General features: G+C 38.4%; 1 protein-coding gene across 1 annotated transcript in view; it reads left to right on the plus strand.

The window, feature by feature from the left end:
- Window positions 1-19,875, plus strand: part of KIF15 (kinesin family member 15) — a 56,174-nt gene that overhangs the window by 15,272 nt on the left and 21,027 nt on the right. The window contains exons 6-20 of the mRNA XM_061127947.1: window positions 2,567-2,664; window positions 3,943-4,122; window positions 5,544-5,753; window positions 7,484-7,609; window positions 7,953-8,075; window positions 10,587-10,710; window positions 11,257-11,333; window positions 11,559-11,768; window positions 12,671-12,848; window positions 14,302-14,443; window positions 15,189-15,330; window positions 16,032-16,229; window positions 17,074-17,181; window positions 17,447-17,552; window positions 18,545-18,710. Coding sequence (XP_060983930.1) covers window positions 2,567-2,664; window positions 3,943-4,122; window positions 5,544-5,753; window positions 7,484-7,609; window positions 7,953-8,075; window positions 10,587-10,710; window positions 11,257-11,333; window positions 11,559-11,768; window positions 12,671-12,848; window positions 14,302-14,443; window positions 15,189-15,330; window positions 16,032-16,229; window positions 17,074-17,181; window positions 17,447-17,552; window positions 18,545-18,710 — 2,188 coding nt within the window. The remainder of the gene's footprint in view (window positions 1-2,566; window positions 2,665-3,942; window positions 4,123-5,543; window positions 5,754-7,483; window positions 7,610-7,952; window positions 8,076-10,586; window positions 10,711-11,256; window positions 11,334-11,558; window positions 11,769-12,670; window positions 12,849-14,301; window positions 14,444-15,188; window positions 15,331-16,031; window positions 16,230-17,073; window positions 17,182-17,446; window positions 17,553-18,544; window positions 18,711-19,875) is intronic.

Consider the following 19,875-nt stretch of genomic DNA (forward strand, 5'->3'; position numbering starts at 1 on the left):
GAGTTTAGACCCCATGAATATGGTGTTATGGACATTTTTTTCTTGTATATGTCTTTTTAAAATTCATTTCAAAAAAAAAAAATTCATTTCTATTGAACTTTCAACTTCTGGAAGTGGACTTACTGGGTCATAGTATGCGTACGTTCAGCTTTTGTAGATAGGGCCATGATAGAGATGTGTAAACATGGAATTTCCCACTGCTCCGTGTCCAGGTCCACAGTTCATACTGTCCTTTTTAAAAACTTTAGCTATTCTGGAGTGTGTGTAATACTGTCTCATTGTGTTTTTATTTGCACTTCCTTGATTTCCATTGACCACCTTTTATACACTTATTGAACATTTAAATAGCCTCTATGTTAAATGCTCATTCAAGCTTTTTTTCTTATTTAAAAATTAGCTTATCATTTGTGGGGATTAGCTTATCATTACTTATTTGTGGGGATTCATAAAATAGATTAGCTCTTTGTCTATGATATAGATGACAGATTTTTCTATAGTTTTTTTCTGTTGGCTTAAGTATTTCTTATGTCAAAAGTTTTTATTTTTATATGGTTGAATTTCAGAGTTTTTTTTTTTTTTTTTTAATGGTTTCTGATTTGTGAGTTTTAGTAAGAAAGGTCTTCCTTTCTCTGAAATTACAGCAACATACATATAAGTGAGTACTTAAAATATGCCAGGCACTCTTCAAGGCTCTGGTGGTCTATTCAAATAAAAGGCAATGTCAAGGCTCTCTTGGAGATTATAATTCTCATGGGGGGGGATGTACAATTGAAAGCAAATAAATATCTGGTACTTATGCCAGAGGTAATAAGTACTGTGGACTTCCCTGGTGGCTCATTGGTAACGAATCTGCCTGCCGAGCAGGAGATGCGGGTTCAGTCCTTGGGTCGGGAAGATCCTCTGGAAGAGGAACTGGCAACCCACTGCAGTATTCTTGTCTGGGAAATCCCAAGGACAGAGGATCCTGTGGGCTGCAACCCATGGAGTTGCAGAGTTGGACATGACTTAGTGACTAAACAGCAGCAGTAATAAGTGCTGTGAAGAAAAATAAGGGGATAAAAAGGAGCAGAGGGTGCTGGTTTAGGTTGGTAAGTCAGAGAGGCCTTTTGGGGTGACCTTTGAAGAGACTTACTGGATGAAATGAGAAGGAACCTTGAGACTATAGGAGAACAATCTTCTGCAGATTGCCTGTCCCTGCAAATTCACAGGCAAGCCCCGAGTTGGGAGTATTCTGAGTATTCACGGAACAGCACGAAGACACATGGGGCTAGGGTGGAATTTTCCAGAATTGGGCAAGTTGGAATTGTAGCCAGAGGGCAAGTCATGGATTTTGGATTTTTTTATGAGGGGATGTGAAGTCATGGGAAGGTTTGTTTGTTTGTCTGTTTGTTTGTTTTAAGAAGCATTGCATGAAGTGATAGTAAATTAAAAGTACTACTCTGGCAGCTGAATGGAGTAGAGACTATAAGAAGGGGTTAGAGCAGAAGCAGGATTGCAAGCCGAGTCAGGAGACTAGGCAAGAGATGATAAGGTAACTGTAACGAATGTGCTGAATATCTTTGTATAGGATTTAGCAGGAAAATGTTAAAACATTATCTGCACATACTCTAATATTCTGTCCTCTGTGTTCTTTACTTCCATTTTTCTACCCTGTTTGTATATATATACATACACACACACACACACATATATTTAAGGTACAGTTTACAGGGTCCATTTAATATATTTTAGATATAGCACATCAAGATGATGATAATATTTTAAAATTTATTTTCTGTAGCTTTCTTGCATATACCAGCATTTTCTTAGTTCCTTTGGTCTCTAAGGTATAATTAACTAATATATATAGTAACTTTTATGTCTTTTACAGCTATATAATTTTTTCTGGTAAATATAGATAGTTTGAATTAATATTCCAAAAACTCCCACTACTTACATGTCTACTACATTTCTTCCTTTCCCCAGTGTTAATAAAATAAGGGTAGGATTCCTCTTCAGTTTTCTCTCTGTATAGAAATCTTGTGAAGTATTCCTACAGTATCTTTGTTACCACGCTGGCTTTTATTGCCCAATTAAGAAAATGCTAGCTAACTCCAATTTTTATACCCTGTGAGATAGTTATTTCCATTATTATCTCCATTTTATAGTGAAAAACTCAAAGAGATTAAGTATTTAATTAGCCCGTGGTCACACTGCCAGTATATAAAGGTCATCCTAGACGACTGAATGTCTTATGCAACAGTAAAGTATAATTGCTTGTTACTTCTGCTAATTTTGATATCTGCAGAAGGAAACATTTCAAGCTTGGGACTTGAATGGATTTTTAAATTTATCAAACAGCAGCTGCTTTTTCAAATAGCTTAGTGGCTATCATGCACCTGTTGATAGGCAGGTTCTCTTATGCCATCTCTTACCACAAATTAACTTGTTTGGGAGCCCAGAAGAAACTGATTATACAATGTGTCTTTTCTGTTAAATTGTCTTTCACTGTTGCCATTTTGTAGGACTCCTGTTACAGAATAAAAATGAGCAGTCACATATCTGTATTTTTTATATTTTTCTTTAGGACCATCTGAATCTGATAATTTTTCTCATAATCTGAGAGGAGTAATCCCTCGAAGTTTTGAATATTTGTTTTCCTTAATTGAACGTGAAAAAGAGAAGGTAAAACTTATTGTAAAAATAAAGGGAATTGCAATATCTACTTTTGAGTAGTTAACTACTAATAGTTCATGATACATGGAGGGGTATAATTGGTCATCTACACGTGGATAGGCTAGAGTGGTATAAAAAATCCTTCAGTTCTCAAGATAAAATTAAGGATTCTGAGTTTTCTATTTCTAAAGGTTTTTAGTCTATAAATCATGACATCATCCTTGACCTGACATTAAAAGAAAGTAGAAAGTGGTGCTTCTTAGATGCTCAGATTTTACAAAAGAGAAAGTGTAAAGAAAATCTTAACTGAGGAAAACAGATTCATGAAGCCGTATCACCTATCTGCACCCAGGCTGACAGTAGTAATGGGCCGTCTTTACCTCCTTTACCCGCTACCATCTGACCATGATCTTGCTTCACGCTTGGTGTGGCTCTGTTGTCCTGGCTATGCTTCCATTCTGCATTGGCTCCCAGATTGGGCCATTCTCTTTATTGTGCATCGTTACTTTAGTGAATTCCAGGCTTAAGAGCCATTAGTGTTCTGTATTCTATTACCTATGTGCCAGGGAGACTGATAAATAACATTGGGTTACCACTTAAGTCCTTTGCAGAAACTCTCTCTTACCATTGCCTTTAGATAAGCATATTACGTGCCAGTGAAATAGATTTAGTGACAAGCATTTCAGTGGTTAAAAATCCTATAGCAGGGCTTTTTGTTTATTTTTTGTAAGAGGCTTTTAAAATGCCTTATTTTCTATCATTTGAAAAATATAACACTTGATTCAGATACACTTATAAGGAAGTCCAGTATATGACAGGTGAAAATGGAATTGCTATTTTCATCACAAGGAAAAAAAACTTATGTAACTATGTATGGTGATGGATGTTAACTAGACTTATGATCATTTTGCAGTATATACAAATATCAAATCATTATGTTGTATGCCTGAAACTAGCATAATGCTCTATATCAATTATACCTCAGTTAAGCAAAAAATGGAACTGCCCATTTGTCATGCTCAGGTCCTACTTCCCTGTCTTGGTTCTGAGGTACTGTTGGAAACATGAGGGCTCCTGGGACCACGGATTGATGGTGCTTAAAACTGTTATGATGCGTTGGAACTAGTAACCTATGTTTCTAAACTGACTTTTAAGTATCTTGTGTTGTGTAAAGGATAATATTGTAGGAAATTTATATGTTGTGTAGTGAGTAAAAGATGAGTGCTCATGAAAGGTTGGGATGAACTCATGAAAACAATATCACTAAAGCAGGCTTCTCTTTTACAGGCTGGAGCTGGAAAGAGTTTTCTTTGTAAGTGTTCATTTATTGAGATCTACAACGAGCACATCTATGACCTACTGGACTCTGCATCGGCTGGACTGTACATAAGGGAGCATATTAAGAAGGGGGTCTTTGTTGTTGGTGCGGTAGAGCAGGTGGTGACCTCAGCGGCTGAAGCCTATCAGGTACCCTGCTTTGAATGATTTGATCTGTAGACAACTTAGCATGCTATGAAGAGTGCCTTGACCTCAAAAAAAGAAAGAATTGTGTTACTAAAGATATTTTATAAAGCCATAGTCAGGATGTTCATGAGAAGGAAAGAAAAAAAGAGTATGACCATATTTTATAAATTTCCCCTTTGTTAAAATAGACATTTGACCCCTTGATTTTAGGTTAGTTTGGTATTGTTCATTTCATTCATTCACCATCTTCTATCTGTCTGCACCGGGTCTTAGTTGTGGCGTGCAAAATCTAGTTCCCTGACCAAGGATTGAACCTGGGCCCCTTACATTGGGATTGCAAAGTCTTAACCACTGGACCCCCAGGGAAGTCCCACACTCTTTTTAAGCTAATAGTATTTTGAAATGTATCTCATGTTTGAGTGAGGATTGCTGTTTCTCTTTGCCGCTGTGTAAATGTCATTATTTATCTAATATTTAATATACAGTATTTGGTGTTATGAAAAGGAAGCATGAATTATTAACCAAAAAACAAAAGATGTAAACAATTTCTTTTTATGCCGTTGACTGGTTAATAGGGTTATAACAGCTGTATTCATTGAGTATATGTGCTGAAGCCTATACTAACTTCTTTGTATGCATTATTTCATTTAATTTTTTATCTGCTTTTTGAGGTAAGCTACTAATTCCTTTATTTATCCAATACATATGATGACCTTGCCACTAAAAAATGTAGTTCTCAGACTATCAGTGTCACCTGGGAGCTTGTTAGAAATGCAGGATCTCAGCCTCTACTTCACGTCTACTGAATCAGAATCTGAATTTTAATGGGGCTAAGTGGTTAGCGTGCGTATTACAGTTGAGACGTTCTGCACTGTGAGGGAGGTACTCATATTCCCATTTTACACATGTGGGACTGAACCTCGGAAAGGTCACTTGGCCCCAGACCACACAACTGGTAGATAGTGGAGACAAGGGTTGAGCTGGTATTCATCTGATTTTAGAGCCTGCTATCTGAAGCATGTAGCCTGCCTGCCATAGGGAATAGGAAGTGAAAACAAATACTCTGAAGACCAAAAGGACTGCCAAAACTTTGGGCTTGAAGGTAATTTTGAGATTTACTTTATCTGACTTCTCATAGTTTTGGTTAAGAAAAGGGTTTAGACAGATTTTACAACTTGCATTAATACAAATGGAGAAATGGCAAAACCCATTCTAGATCCTATGCCTTCTGATTTCCTGCTTGTTTGGTTTCATGACCTAGAGAAGAAACAAAAAAGGAAAGGGAAAGGAAAATTAGCTTGCATCCTTGCGTATGTTCCTCAGTAGACCAGTAGTCTCGCACCACCCTTTACAGATTTCCTGCTGATGTTTGTAGGTGCTGTGAAAAGGTGGAAGTTGTGATTGTGTATTTTCCTTTTGCCTAGGTGTTGTCTGGAGGGTGGAGAAACAGACGTGTCGCATCGACATCAATGAATAGAGAATCCTCTAGGTCTCATGCAGTCTTTACAATTACAATAGAATCAATGGAGAAAAGCCATGAAACTGTGAATATACGGACCTCCCTTCTCAATCTGGTGGATTTGGCAGGATCTGAAAGGCAAAAGGACACCCATGCAGAAGGCATGAGATTAAAGGTAAGATTGGAATTATGGTCTTCAATTCAAATTGACTGAGAATTAGAAGTCAACACCAAGCTCAGTATTTTGATGGCTACAAAGCATTAAGAAATTGGTTCTATCCTAAAGGTATGGAAATTTTGTTGTAGTGTAGGGACAGTAAACATACAGGGGATATGACAAGTGTCAGGAGCAAGAGTATTTGAATTCACTGTCACCCAAAAGGGCCGATGGTATGAGTGCTAGCAGGGTTCAGAGGAAGAAGGATGTGACATGCCCCTTACTTGGGGGAAGTGTGGGAAAGAAGTTGTTCTTGAGTTAAGGTTTAAGGACTTCATTCTCAGCTAAGGCATTACCAGAGGGTCTCAGTAATATGAATTACTAATGTATTGTGGTCTTCCCAGGTGTCTCATGGTTAAAGAATCTGCCTGCAGTGCGGATGTGGGTTCAATCCCTGGGTCAGGGAAGATCCCCTGCAGGAGGGTACAGTAACCCTCTCCAGTATTCTTGCTTGGAGAATTCCGTTGGGTTGAGGAGCTTGGCAGGCTACAGTCCATACAGTCTCAGAGTTGGACACCACTGAAGCGACTGAGCACACATGCATATGTATTGTAACATGTACTGTCAGCAGAATGTGTGGGCTCTCCATGTTAGGATATGTGGGTGCAGATAGCGAAGTCTCAGAAATGGTAGAGGAGAGTGTGCTGTTTGCCGTGAAAGTGAGGATTTGAGCCTCCTGAGCTCTCAGACAGCTTCAGGCTATCTCACATCTGTGTTTCTATGGTGACATAAGCCAAAGAAAAATAGCATGTGTTCATAATAGGATAAATGCTGGGTCTATTCTAAATGCTTTATATAAAACTATTTAACCTTCCTAAGAATTCTAGGATGTGATACTGTTATCCTTTCTATTTTGAAGAAACAGAAGTAAATTTTCCAGGGGCACATGATTGAGTTGAGCTGAGATTCAAGCAGTAGTCCAGCTCCATAGACTGTGCTTACAACTGTGCCCCTAAACCACTCTTAAGGATGGTAACAGTGGCAGCTCTGAACTCAGTGCATCTTGCTTAATAATTTCCATTTCTCCTCTCTTTTTTCTATACTCCCATCTCTGCAGACTCAGTTATCAAAAATACGCTGCCTAAAGTAAAAGGTTTAACCCAAACATTTTTCTCCCTAAACTACTCTTTTAAAGAAATTTTATGTTTACATATAATAAACATAAATTTTAATTTACATCTGATAAATGTAAATTCTAATTTACAGAATTAGAATGAATGTTCTCTTATCTATAATATATTCATTAAGCGCTTCGTGGGACATGGGAGTGGGACGTTAGTTACCATACCTTTATAATGTAACAAACATTTTAACATAAAAGGCTTGAAAAATATGCCTATAATTTACTACTTTAACGTGTTTTCCTCTGTTCTCTTCTTGATTTTATCCCTGCCTATAGGTCAGTTGAAAACTATTACAATCATGAGTTGATAACAGTATTTTTTTCCTTCAGTGATTTTTGTGTTTGAATTTGAATAGTATTAGAATTGCAGTGTGTGCCTCAATAGGAAAAGGTTAGGGGACAGTTGAGGACATCTTTTTGCTGAAAAGTTACTTACCCTTAACTAATGTTGTCCCTGTTTTGCCTTTCCATTCAAACTTACCACCCTGCTAGGTATATTTTAATTCAAAATACTAAAAAGAAATCAATGCACCTCAATTTTTGTTCTTTTTCCCTAACACCGTAGGAAGCAGGTAACATAAACCGATCACTGAGCTGCCTGGGCCAGGTGATTACTGCGCTTGTCGATGTGGGTAATGGAAAACAGAGACATATTTGCTACAGAGACTCCAAACTTACCTTCTTACTCCGGGTAAAGTAGATCACTGGGTTCCTGAGCCCCTTTTTTGGTTATGCTCACTATGACATTCTATTTTTTTATGTTCTTCTGCTTTATGACTTATCACAGGGTATTAAATATAGTTGCCTGTGTTATATAGTAGAATCTTGTTTTTTATCCATCCTATGTATAATAGTTTACATCTGCTAATGCCAAACTCCCAGTCCTTCCCTCCCCCACCTCCCTCCCCTTTGGCAACAGAGAACAAATCTGTTCTCTATGTCTGTGAGTCTGTTTATGTTTCATAGGTAGGTTCATTTATGCCGTATCTTTTGGTTTCTCCCCTGAAATGTGTACCATTTATATCATTAAACAGGATTCCCTTGGAGGTAATGCCAAAACAGTCATAATTGCAAATGTTCATCCTGGATCTAGGTGTTTTGGTGAAACCCTATCAACGCTTAATTTTGCTCAAAGAGCCAAGCTGATTAAAAATAAGGTAAAATACTGAGTATATTTAAGTAAATTAAAAAAAATATTGAAGCTTGCAGTATCTCGCTTTTGTAATTGCCCTGAAATTAACATTAGCTTTTATTTATTTCTCTGTTGTGAAAGCCTAACTGTAAGCAAGGTTTCTGTTTTCATCTTTCCTAGCCTTCTGTATAGATCATGTAATTTGAGACCTAGATTAGGTCTTATGGTCATTATTGTTTGGCCTGTTTTTTTCTTAAGGGAAGGGAAAGTTTTTCCTTTGTAATTGGGCTGGAGACTAAATTTATGTTCCTAAACCATGCTAGCAGAGCTGGGTGCTGAGGGTTAGAGGATTCACTATGAAAATAATTTTGATGACCTTGACAAACTTTGTCTTTCAAGTCGTCTGTAACTCCAGGGATTCCTTGTTTTTCTTTCTATACCAGAAGTTTGGGACTTCCCTGGCAGTCCAGTGGTTAAGACTCAGCTTCCACTGCAGGGGATATGGGTTTGATACCTGGTCTGGGAACTAAGATCCCACATGCTGTACAGCATGGCCAAAAAGAGAGAGAGAGAGAAAAAAAAAAGTTTATTTGATATTCTTTTATATCAGTGGTCCAAAAAGTTTTCATGTGAAGGGTCTAAATGATAAATAGTTCCAGCTTCTTGAACTGTGGATTGTATGGTCTCTGCCCCAACTACTCATCTCTGCTTTTTTAGTAAGAAGGCAGCTGTAGATGCTGTGTAAACACATGAGCACGGCTGTGGTCAAGCAGCACTTGGCTAACCCCTGGTGCAGACTGTCATAAGACCAAGGAGTTCCCCACCTGTTTTGGAGAGGTTGGTTGGAGGTCTGTTTGGTTCTAAACAGAAGAATCAAAATGTATATATTAGCAAATTAATTTCCTCTCTCTTTCAAAGGAGACAGTGGTCATTCTTACCCCACAAAATAGACTCCTGATGATCTCATCATGGTAAAAGCAAAGAGGTTCATGATTCCTCTTCCACTGGATAAGTTAGAAGAGTATGGGTCTGGTTATTCATTCATTTTATTGGATTATGATCTCTTTGTGGGATATCTGTAATACAAGGAGGAGAAATCATTAGCATTTCCTGACCCTATCTCTTGGGACTTATTAGAAGTTTTTGGAAAATGGAAAGCTGCAGGGATAATTAAAATTATGACATCACCAATGTGAGATTATGATGTCATAGTGTATAGGAGTGCCTTGTGATGAGGCTGTCCTTAAGAAGCAGAACCAACTGGAAATGACTTCTTAACATATGAAATAAGAAAACTAGGAACCTTGTACTAGTCACTATCAATGGTAAGTCCTCTGCTGCAGCTTCCCAGGGGAAAGTGACTCAGATACTGGGGACTTAAGAGTGAACAGTCCTTCCCAGTGGGCAGACCCAGCCTAAGAGAGGAGCATGGGGAGCTTCGGGCTGTCAGAGATTTCCCCCTCACTCTGGAGTATTGGTATTTGATTTGGTTGGTACTCAGCTGTTGGCTTTTTTTTATTATTATTATTTAAAAGTTTTTTTTTGGCTCTGCCAAGTCTTAGTTGTGGCATGTGGGATCTAGTTCCCTAATCCGGGATAGAACCCAGGCCCACTGCATTGGGAGCACTGAGTCTTAGTCACTGGGCCACCAGTGAAGTCCCCATTAGCTGTTGAGTCTTGTTAACACCGTGTGGGTTTTGTGAGACTTTGAACTCCTTAGAAGTCGTCTAATAGAAGACATTTCTTTGAAAGAGCATTTACTGTGATAATAAAACACAACTGGAGTTGTCAAACCACCTCCCCCTTCTATGAGGACTGTTAGGAAAACACAGGGTTGAATTTCTCTGGAGAGGGTGGAGCCAGGGGAGCTCAGGCCAGCCTGCAGTTCCTCACCCCTCTTTAGTGAGCAAAGACAGGGGGAGGTGACACTCAGGGAGGTGTTTGCCCTTCTTCACGGGGTGGGGCTGTCAGTCGCAGGAAGAAGTGGTGTTAGGTAAATATACGCTGACCCCAGGAGTGAACCAGGATTCCCTGATAGCTCAGTTGGTAAAGAATCTGCCTGCAATGCAGGAGACCTGGGTTCAATCCCTGGGTTGGGAAGATCCCCGGGAGAAGGGAAAGGCTACCCATTCCAGTATTCTGGCCTAGAGAATTCCATGGACTATATATAGTCCATAGGCTCTCAAAGAGTCATACCCTACTGATTGACTTTCACTTTCACTTCACTTCACTTCAGGAGTGAAGCAGCCCAGCGGGGCCCAGGGCTTGTAAACAGATTAGAGACCTGCTTACTGTTTAGTGGAGCATAGGGAGGGGAGGGAAAGAGTCTCTGGTTCTAGGGTGATGGCACAGGGAAAAGAAGCCTCCCCTCCCCTCCAGCACACCAATTCTGGAAGCCTTCAGACTCTTGGTGAGATGTAAGTGTCAATCTGTTTGGTCTTCATCACTCCAAACCATATAAACAAATATAAACACAAGACTATATGACTCAAAAAGCATTCTTTTAATGGTTAAAAAAAAAAAAATTCTTGAACAGGCAGTGGTAAATGAAGACACACAAGGAAACGTGACCCAGCTCCAAGCTGAAGTGAAGAGACTCAAAGAACAACTGGCCCAGCTTACCTCAGGGCAGATGCTACCAGAAAGCTTGCACACCGTAGGTAAGATGAGCTCGGTGTCCTTTAAGCTGAACTTAGGTGTGGATGTAGTGTGAGAGCCCTCTGATGACAGGCACAGCACTGTATGGCTCTCCAGATTCCCCACGAGTATCTGTTCCTGTTCATTTCACCTGCATAGAAACCAGACGTGGTTACCACAGGTACTGAATTCACAGTTACCGCAGGTGCTGAGTTCTGTGAGATGTGATGGGAAGGGAGTGTAGAAGTAATTTTGAAAATGCATCCCTAATCTAATAAGTGCTAAAAAAAGAGATACTAGTAAATCCCACTCAGATCCACTTCCAGATTCTGTCATTTGTCATCTTTATATGTTTACTGAGTTGGATATCAGAGGCTTACTTTTCTTTAAAGAATAGCTAATTTGTAGACCGAGTTAATTTGAAATTCATCATGTGGTGATGAGAGTCTGATTCTTTTAGAGTAATAGAGAGCAGTCCATCAAAGGCTATTCCAGCTCATTGCTTATTAAGACTTGAGAGAGAAAACGTTTTTCCTGTTTCCTTTTCTTTTTTACTGGACCCATTACAGACAAAGATGAGACTAACTACATCAAGTATTTCCGAGAGGCAATGTTATTCTTTAAGAAATCTGAACAGGAAAAGAAGGTATGAAATTTTACTATAAAAGGGATTCAAGATACTTTAGGCTTTCACTGTCTGGAACTTTTCTGAGTGAAATAAATGGCAAAAGTCAGTAAAACAAAGGAAGACTGAAACACTTAACTTTGACTTTGCAATTAAATGTGAAGTTAGTGTTTGTTGCTTGGTTTGTGAAAATTTAGGGAAGCCCAGTTATTTTTTTATGTGTAATCAAAGTTTGAACTTCTTAAGTCTCTGGTAGAAAAAGTTACGCAATTGGAAGATCTCACCCTCAAAAAAGAAAAATTCATTCAGTCAAATAAAATGATTGTGAAATTCCGAGAGGATCAAATAATGCGCCTGGAAAAGCTCCACAAGGAATCCCGGGGAAGTTTTCTGCCTGAGGAGCAGGACCGTTTGCTGTCAGAATTGAGGGATGAGATTCAAACTCTGCGAGAACAAGTGAGTACATGACATTCACAGTAACTCTAAATAAAAGAGATTCAGGACAAGTATAAATCAGTCACCAGACTGGTCAGCAAATTCTTGTAATGCAAGAGAAAGTGTTTTAAATGAATTGGAACTGACAGTATCATTACAGAATTTAAACACCCCCCCACCCCACCACATGCGTGCGCACACACACACACCCCATTTTTCTAAAATAGTAAAACCTGAAGGGAAAAGGGAGGAAGTTGTGATGTTGCTGCCATGGCACTCAGCCCCAGCAGGCCAGGTACAGTTCCTTCCAGGGGGTGGTTGGGGTTATCAGAGTCAGTTTGCAGTTGAGCTCATCGAAGTTTTGTTGTTTTTCCTTTTCCCTGGGAGGATGAATAGCTGACATCAGGCACATCATTAAGAAACAAAGATAATCTCTTATCACAGTATACATTTTTCAAGAGGTTTTTATGCATTTTCAAACCAGTACAGATATTTTGGCTTTTATTCCTTTTTGTGCACAAAAGACAGCTGACCATATACACTTTTCTGTGCCTCGCCCTTTTCATTTAATATATCTTGAGAGGCATTCCACTGTAGTCAGTAGAGAATTTTCTTATTATTTTCAGTGTGTTAACTGAAGCAGTCTCCTTTGCATGAAGAGTCTGCCACAGGGTACACCCTGTATGCTTATCATCGAAGGTGCCTGGGTGAGTTTCAAGAATAGATGGAGAAGTTTCAAATTTTCAGACCCAAACGTAGACTTGAGAGTTGTAGGATATGCACATGTTCAGTCTGATCGTAAAAACTGAGGTGCTGTCTAGTGCCTGTGGTGGCCACGGTCTTTTCTGCTGGTTTTCAGGAAAACTTGTTCTCTAAAATGGTCACGTTTGTAAATATATGTCTCTAATTCTTCCATGTCACAGATAGAGCACCACCCCAGAGTGGCAAAATATGCTATGGAAAATCATTCCCTCAGGGAGGAGAACAGAAGACTGAGACTGTTAGAGCCTGTGAAAAGAGCCCACGAAATGGATGCCCAGACCATTGCAATCCTGGAAAAAGCCTTCTTCGAAGTATCTGAAACAGAGAAAAATGACAAAAGTAAGGCATGATTGTTGTAAACATGTCTTCTAGGCGCAGGAAGATTGTTTATAAGGACCTTGATATGGCGTTGCCTTGAGGGTTTTCACTTTAGCCTCCAGACTTGGTGTGCAAATTTCCTATATACATACTTATTCTTCATGTAGGTGAATACATACCTATGAGCAAGGGAATACCCGTATATCTCTTTCTTGCAGATCTTGATACTTTACATTTTTATTAAGTGAAATTTTCCTGTGTTAAATATTTGAAAAGTGCTTAACTAATGACAGTCTGAATGACTGTGGAGCTGAGATGTTTATCCCCCTGGTGAACAACTATGTGGTGTGAGAGATTGGTCAGAGTGGTCAGACTCATGGTCCAGCCAGCTCAGTTTTTGGTCCTGATGTCTTATTTGCAGGTCATCTTGCCACTGTCTGTTCTGTTAATTATATAGTAGTTCTTTAAGTTTACTGTTACTCTCTGAAAAGTGGTTTAGTTAGTACTAATCTAACTTATAGGCTTGGCAGCTATTAGTGTTAACGCTATGGGATTTGGTGACTGTCCGTATTTGCTCCATTCTTTGACTATTTTCATGGCCTTTTATCATACTCTTGTTTCGGTCCTTGTTTCTTTTTAGGTTGAAATGAATATAATTGAAATGAAGATACTGCAATGATAAAGAAATGTTTTTTAAATTTCCTTTTCCAAGCCTTTTTCCATTCTGTTATGAATTAACAAAAGAATAAAAATTCTTGGAGTATGGTTTGTAGAGAGACCATGATTTTAGATGCAAAGTTAAAATCAGGTTTTTTTTGTATTATATAACCTACAGTGCTATATATTTCGTTGGCCATTTTGGCCTCAGTAGTACCTTAACTTACTATCTTCCAAAAATACTAATGGTAATTTCTGGACCTCACTATCTTCTAAACATCATTCTCTGAACAATTTTTATGTGGTATTTTCCCATACTGAAACTCAGTGATACTCTCTTCAACAAATTCAGTCATCTAAGGAATTCCTAAAAATTAGTATTTTCTACCTGGTAGATGATACCAAGTTCTTTGAACTGGCTGCCTTTGCTGTTTATCTCCTTTGCTAAAAATTCATTGACTGTTGACACTAACTCATGCAAAATTCAACTGGTGATACTTCTCTATCCAGCAGTGTGGGTGTTATACTTCAGTCATTATTTGTTCCTTTCTCTTAATGGAAAAAGTGTTGCTTTAAATATGCCCCTTCATCCTGTTGCTTCACAACTTCACAAAAACAACTTTTAATACTCTTCAACACACTCTGTTGTGTCTTATGTCTCCTCTTGAGTTACAGGCTCTTGTATTTTAGGCTTCATTTTCCAATGATTTCTCATTTTTCCTCCTTGTGCTTCAAAATTTATACTTGGCAGAGAACTTAGAAATTGTATTCTGTGATTTTCTGTCTTTCAAAGACCAGATTGTGTCCTTATTATCAGGTCAGCAAGGATTCTCCCCTAAAGCTCTGAAAGAGCCGTGTTCGTTAGCAAACACTGAGAAGTTAAAAGCACAACTCCTACAAGTTCACACAGAGCTGAATAATTCAAAGCAAGAGTATGAAGAATTCAAAGAACTAACTAGGTAAAGTATAAATACACATTCATACTTACTGTTTCAATATCCTTTAACGTTGGTTTGTCTAGTGTTTAGCATGGTTAGGATTTTAGTTGAGCATTTACCTTTAATATTCTAATGTAGCTGCTAACTTGTTTTGACATGAAGCAAAAGGGCTTGCATCTTGCTCTTTTCTTTTTCTTCACTCATTTTTTAAAAACTGAGGTACAATTGACCTCAACTTTTAGTCTTTAATAGTGTATTTAGTAAACTAGATGATACAAATCTTTTGAGGGATATACCTATTGAGATGAGTATCTGTTAAACTTATTTGTGAATTTTTTATCTGATCATAAAATTTAAATCATTGCTGTTATGAATTATGTTGGTATTTTTAGAAATTACAGTTTTGTTAGTATTCTTGATATACTGTTTAAAAGAAAACAGATAAACCACCTTCATGTTATATGTAACTAAGATTAATCCTGTTCTAAAAGATAAAGAAACATTTGTTTTAAAAATAATGTATCACATGGAATTGTTGTTGAATTATTTGGGCTTTTGAGTTGGAGCATACCATTTGCTAGTTGAATACTTTAAACAGTCATCAATCTCTGAACTGTAACCTCACCCAATTGGAAAATGAGGTTAATAATCTGCCAGAGTCTCTGGTTAGAGGGATGATTATAAAGTTATGTGAGAGTATGAACTACTCTACAAATGTATGACATTACTTATTACCTGAAATACTCCATTTTATCTTATCTATTAGAAAAAGGCAGGTGGAATTAGAATCAGAGATTCAGTCCTTGCAAAAAGCGAACCTTAATCTTGAAAACCTTTTGGAAGCAACAAAAGTCTGCAAGCGGCAAGAAGTTTCTCAACTGACTAAAATTCATGCTGAAACACTGAAGGTAGGTAATCTGAAGCTTAAATTGGTGGTGTCTAATTTTTCTTTTTTAATATTTATTTGTTTGCTGTGCTAGGCGTTAGCTGCAGCGTTCAAACCCTTAGTTGCGGCGTGTGGGATCTAGTTCCCCAAGCGGGGAATGAGCCTGGGCCCCTTGCATTGAGAGGGCTGACCTTTAGCCACTGGACTACCAAGGATGTCCCTGCTATTTTATTTTTAAGTGGCATGACCTCTGGGTTTACCTTTTTTAAAAATCAGCCTTACTTTCCTCACTAATTTGAACTTTCCATATATAAATTGTTCTATTTCTGGGCTTTGTATTTTCTTCCAGTGTTCTGACTGTTCACATGATAATGATGCATTGCTTTAATGACCATACCCTTTTATTTTTATATTGACCAGGGAAGTCTTCCTAAATTGTTCTTTTTAATAGTGACTTATTGCACATTTATTTTTTTGTATGAAGTTTTTGTATTGACTTATCAAGTTTTATTTTTAAAAACTTATGACAGTTTTGCCTGAGACTTCATTGAATTGATAAATTTGTTTCCGCATGGGCCTTTCTTCTGTGCTGGCTTTCAAGGATACTTTTTCTTTTCTCTTGATGAATAGAATTGTAATTTTATCCTCTATTCACATACTTACTAAATAAGTTATTCTTTTCATGTGTGCTAATGTTGTTTTCCTAATAATTTTTTGCTGCAGATCATAACAACACCAACCAAGACTTATCAACTTTGGTCTCGACCACTACCGAAGTTTAGCCCTGAACTGGAGAGCTTTGGCTGTGCGCAAACCCAGAATTCTAGCAACTTGGATAATGATATCTTAAATGAGCCAGTGCCTCCTGAGATGAGTGAGCAAGCTTTTGAAGCCATTTCCGAAGAGCTGAGAATGGTACAGGTAATGCTCAGTTTTAGAAAGAAATAGACTTTCACTTCAATAAATTTTCTTTATCATTTTAACTCTTGGTAATAATCTGCAGTTTTTGAACCTGTTTAGTATCAAAATCATATCTTTTTAAGGATGTAAGGTCCTTGGGTTAGAAATCAGCCTACTCTTGTTCTTTTAATCCACCTGGCAGCATTTAGCAAGTCACTTTCCCCTCTCCTTGGGGTTTGGTTCTCTTGCGTATAAAAAGACCAGTTTGCCTCTAGCTTCTAGTTCCAGAACTGATTTATAAGATGGACTGTTATATATGCTAAAGAAGATGAAATAGTTGGAAAGAATCTTATGATAGTTCAAATTTTAGACAGCTTTCTGTATATTTGAAATAATGCATGAAGTTTGTTTACCTCAAAATTCAGTGATTTATTTTTTGTACAAGTTTTTCTACTGTCTAGTAAAACTTGAAGCTACATCACCGCAAGTTCTGAAAGTTTACCTTTCACAGACGTGGAGGCCTTTCTGGTGAGGTCACTCGATATAGGCCTGAGGAAGCATCAAAGAAGTCTTAAGATGGCTCTGATTTATTTATTTTTTTTAAGATGGCTCTGATTTAGTCGTTGATTTTAGTTTAATCGCTTCTTTCCTTTGTGCTTCAAATTACGAACTTTGACAGGCCACGAGTATAATTCTGAACCATGAGAAATCATCAGTATAGTCTGTTTTTTGGCTCCATACTGGCTTTTGATACCTTTGTCCATATGAGGTTTTGCGTTGTGTATTTTTTAATGCAGGAGAAATGGTGGAATGTTTGAGATGTTCATTAAAAGAATTTTTGACCCCTGAAGTTCTTGTGTTGCAGGAACAAATGAGTGCCCTTCAAGTCAGGTTGGATGAAGAAGAGCATAAAAATGTAAAGCTTCAGCAGCAGATTGACAAACTGGAACATCATTCTACTCAGATGCAGGAGGTGAGATTGCAAGCATGACCTCAGAAAATGTCTGAACCTCAAAATAAGAACCTGTCAGGAAGGAAGTGACTTAGGAAGCTTGGGTCACAATCTATTTGAGTTGTATTCCCTTACTTTGTTATTTCAGCGACTCCTCTGATAAGGAGACACACACCCCTAGTCTGAATTTAAAACTGCATTTGAAAAACAGAAACAAAGTGATTATTTGTTGTGTGTTTTAGCTTATCAGTATTCCTCTTCCAGTAAATTGGTCTCTTTCCCAAAGCTTTTCTCATCAGAAAGAACTGATTGGACCAAACAGCAGCTGGAGCATCTCTCTCAGTTGAATGTCCTTGAAAAGCAGCTTCAAGACACACAGACCAAGAATGACTGTGAGTCTGAACACTGGGAGCTTCCTAATCTAAATGCTGTAATTCAGTAACTTTTTACTGATATGGCTTAGTGGTGTGTCTGTGTTTTCAGTTGGTTGGTCATGTTTGTTTTAAATTGGACTAGATGAGTAATAGTTATATAAAGGGTCATTTTCTCCAAGACTGCTCTCAAAACAATGATACAACTGTTTGCTTGAAGTTTTAAGACCACTTTGAAAATGCAGTGTCTTAAATGCATATGATGAATGTTTTAAGAATTTTAGTAATGACAAAAAAAGCATAAATTATAAATTTGTATATATTTGTAGATATGGGAATGTCATTTAATTCCCAGTTTTTCCAGTTTATGTCTCCTTTTATCAAAGTATTTACAGTAGTTTACTAAGACAAAAAAGAGAGCCATTCTCTTTTGTTTGATCTATTAAAAAGTTGCCCAGTTTTAAAATCTCTTGCGTTTTTTCTTATATTAAGAATTTTGATGCACATTCTACAGGAGAAATGTAGAAAAATCAAATGACCTACATGTGAGGGTCAGATACTAACTTTTTTTGGGGTAGGAATATATCAAAATTCGGGCTTTCCTGGTAGCTCAGTGGTAAAGAGTCCACCTGCCAATGCAGGTGATGCAGGTTCGCTCCCTGGGTCAGGAAGATCCCCTGGAGAAGGAAATGGCAACCCACTGCAGTATTCTTGCCTGGAGAATTCCATGGACAGAGGGGCCTGGCCGTCTACAGTCCATGGGGTCGCAAAAGAGTGGCAACTAAAACAACAACATACCAAAGTCCATGGGTGAGGGAGAGGAAGAAAATAGAAACCTCAGTGTTCCTGGATACCTCCCACTCAGTAGTTCAATATTTTTACACTCAAAATGGTCTCTTCAGCTTGTTTTTGCTGATTGTGTGAAGGGTACCTATCAAATTTATTTGCCTATTGTGTAAAAACGCATGTGACAAAAAGCCTGTTAAGATTTATTTTGTGTTTCTTTGTTTTAGATTTGAAAAGTGAGGTACATGACCTGCGAGTCGTTCTTCATTCTGCAGACAAGGAGCTCTCTTCGGTGAAACTGGAGTACAGTTTATTCAGAGAGAGTCAGGAGAAAGAACTCAACAGCCTTTCCGAAAGACACATGCAGGTCCAGCTTCAACTGGATCATGTCAGGTAGAGTTGATCTCTTCTGCTTTCAAGTTGCCTGATTGGCTTGTCACCTAGGACTACTTAAAGCACAAGTGCTGTTTACCCAACTCAGGCTAGTTTGAAAGATTCAGGGGTAATTTATTGGGACTTCCCTGGCTGTCCAGTGGTTAGGACTCTGCTTTCATTGCCGAGGGCCCAGGATTGACACCTGGTCAGGGAACTAAGACCCAGCAATCTGTTCCAGGTGGGGCCCAGCATGTGGGGCCACAGGGGGGGAAAATGGTAATTTATTGATACTGGGAAGCCCCAGAGGTGATTTTGGTTTCAGGGACAGACTAGATTGAGTCTCAAACAATATTGTCAGTATGCACTCCCTTCTCTCCCCACCACCCCTGCCAAGCTTATCTTCCTCTCTTCCTCCCTCCTTCGGTGCTCTGTTTCCCTCTGTGTATTGTCCTCATTCTCTTCTGCTGTTGAGAACCTTCCTCTTTTTGACAGGAAACAGACTGCCTCAGACAGCTCCATCTTCTGTCTTCTGGTGTAACAATCCCTGCAAAGAAATAGTGTCTCCCAATTGCCATATATCAATCCCAGAGAAAATTGAGGGTTATTCTTGCTGGAGTCACCTGCTTACTTTTGGACCAGTCATTTACCAAGGGTTGGCCCAACCTGGGTGATGTGCCTGTTCCCTCTCGAGAGGGAAGGGTGTGCTCTTCCTGGAGAGTACAAGGCAGACCAGATCAGTAGTAGTCCCCCTTGTCTGCCGGAATGCCAGAGGCTGGCTAGTTAGTCAAGTGCTGGTCGGTCATCTTGAAACAAAGTAATCTTAAAGATGTAAACTGCTTGTTTCCACTGTTTTTTTTTTCTTACTAATTTCAGCCTTTTGTAAAATATAACTTAAAGCTATCCTATGGTTTTGATGCTACTTCCTGAGTATGCCAGTAATTTAATAGTGGACATTTTGATCATGATACTCTTGAGTGTGATATGAGCGTGACTCCTCACTCTAGAAAGGCTACTAATAGACAACCTTGAATTGAATTTTTATAGACTTTGCAAAAACTAAAATTTGTAATGCTTGAGTGGTTTCTGAATATACAATAAGGAATTAAAAATAGAGGACAGAAACTTGAGGCCTGCAGGCCATATCATCCATAGACATGTTTTTGTTGGACCTGACCAGTGTGGT

Source organism: Dama dama, chromosome 24, assembly GCF_033118175.1.
Source record: "Dama dama isolate Ldn47 chromosome 24, ASM3311817v1, whole genome shotgun sequence".
Classification (NCBI taxonomy): Eukaryota; Metazoa; Chordata; class Mammalia; order Artiodactyla; family Cervidae; genus Dama; species Dama dama.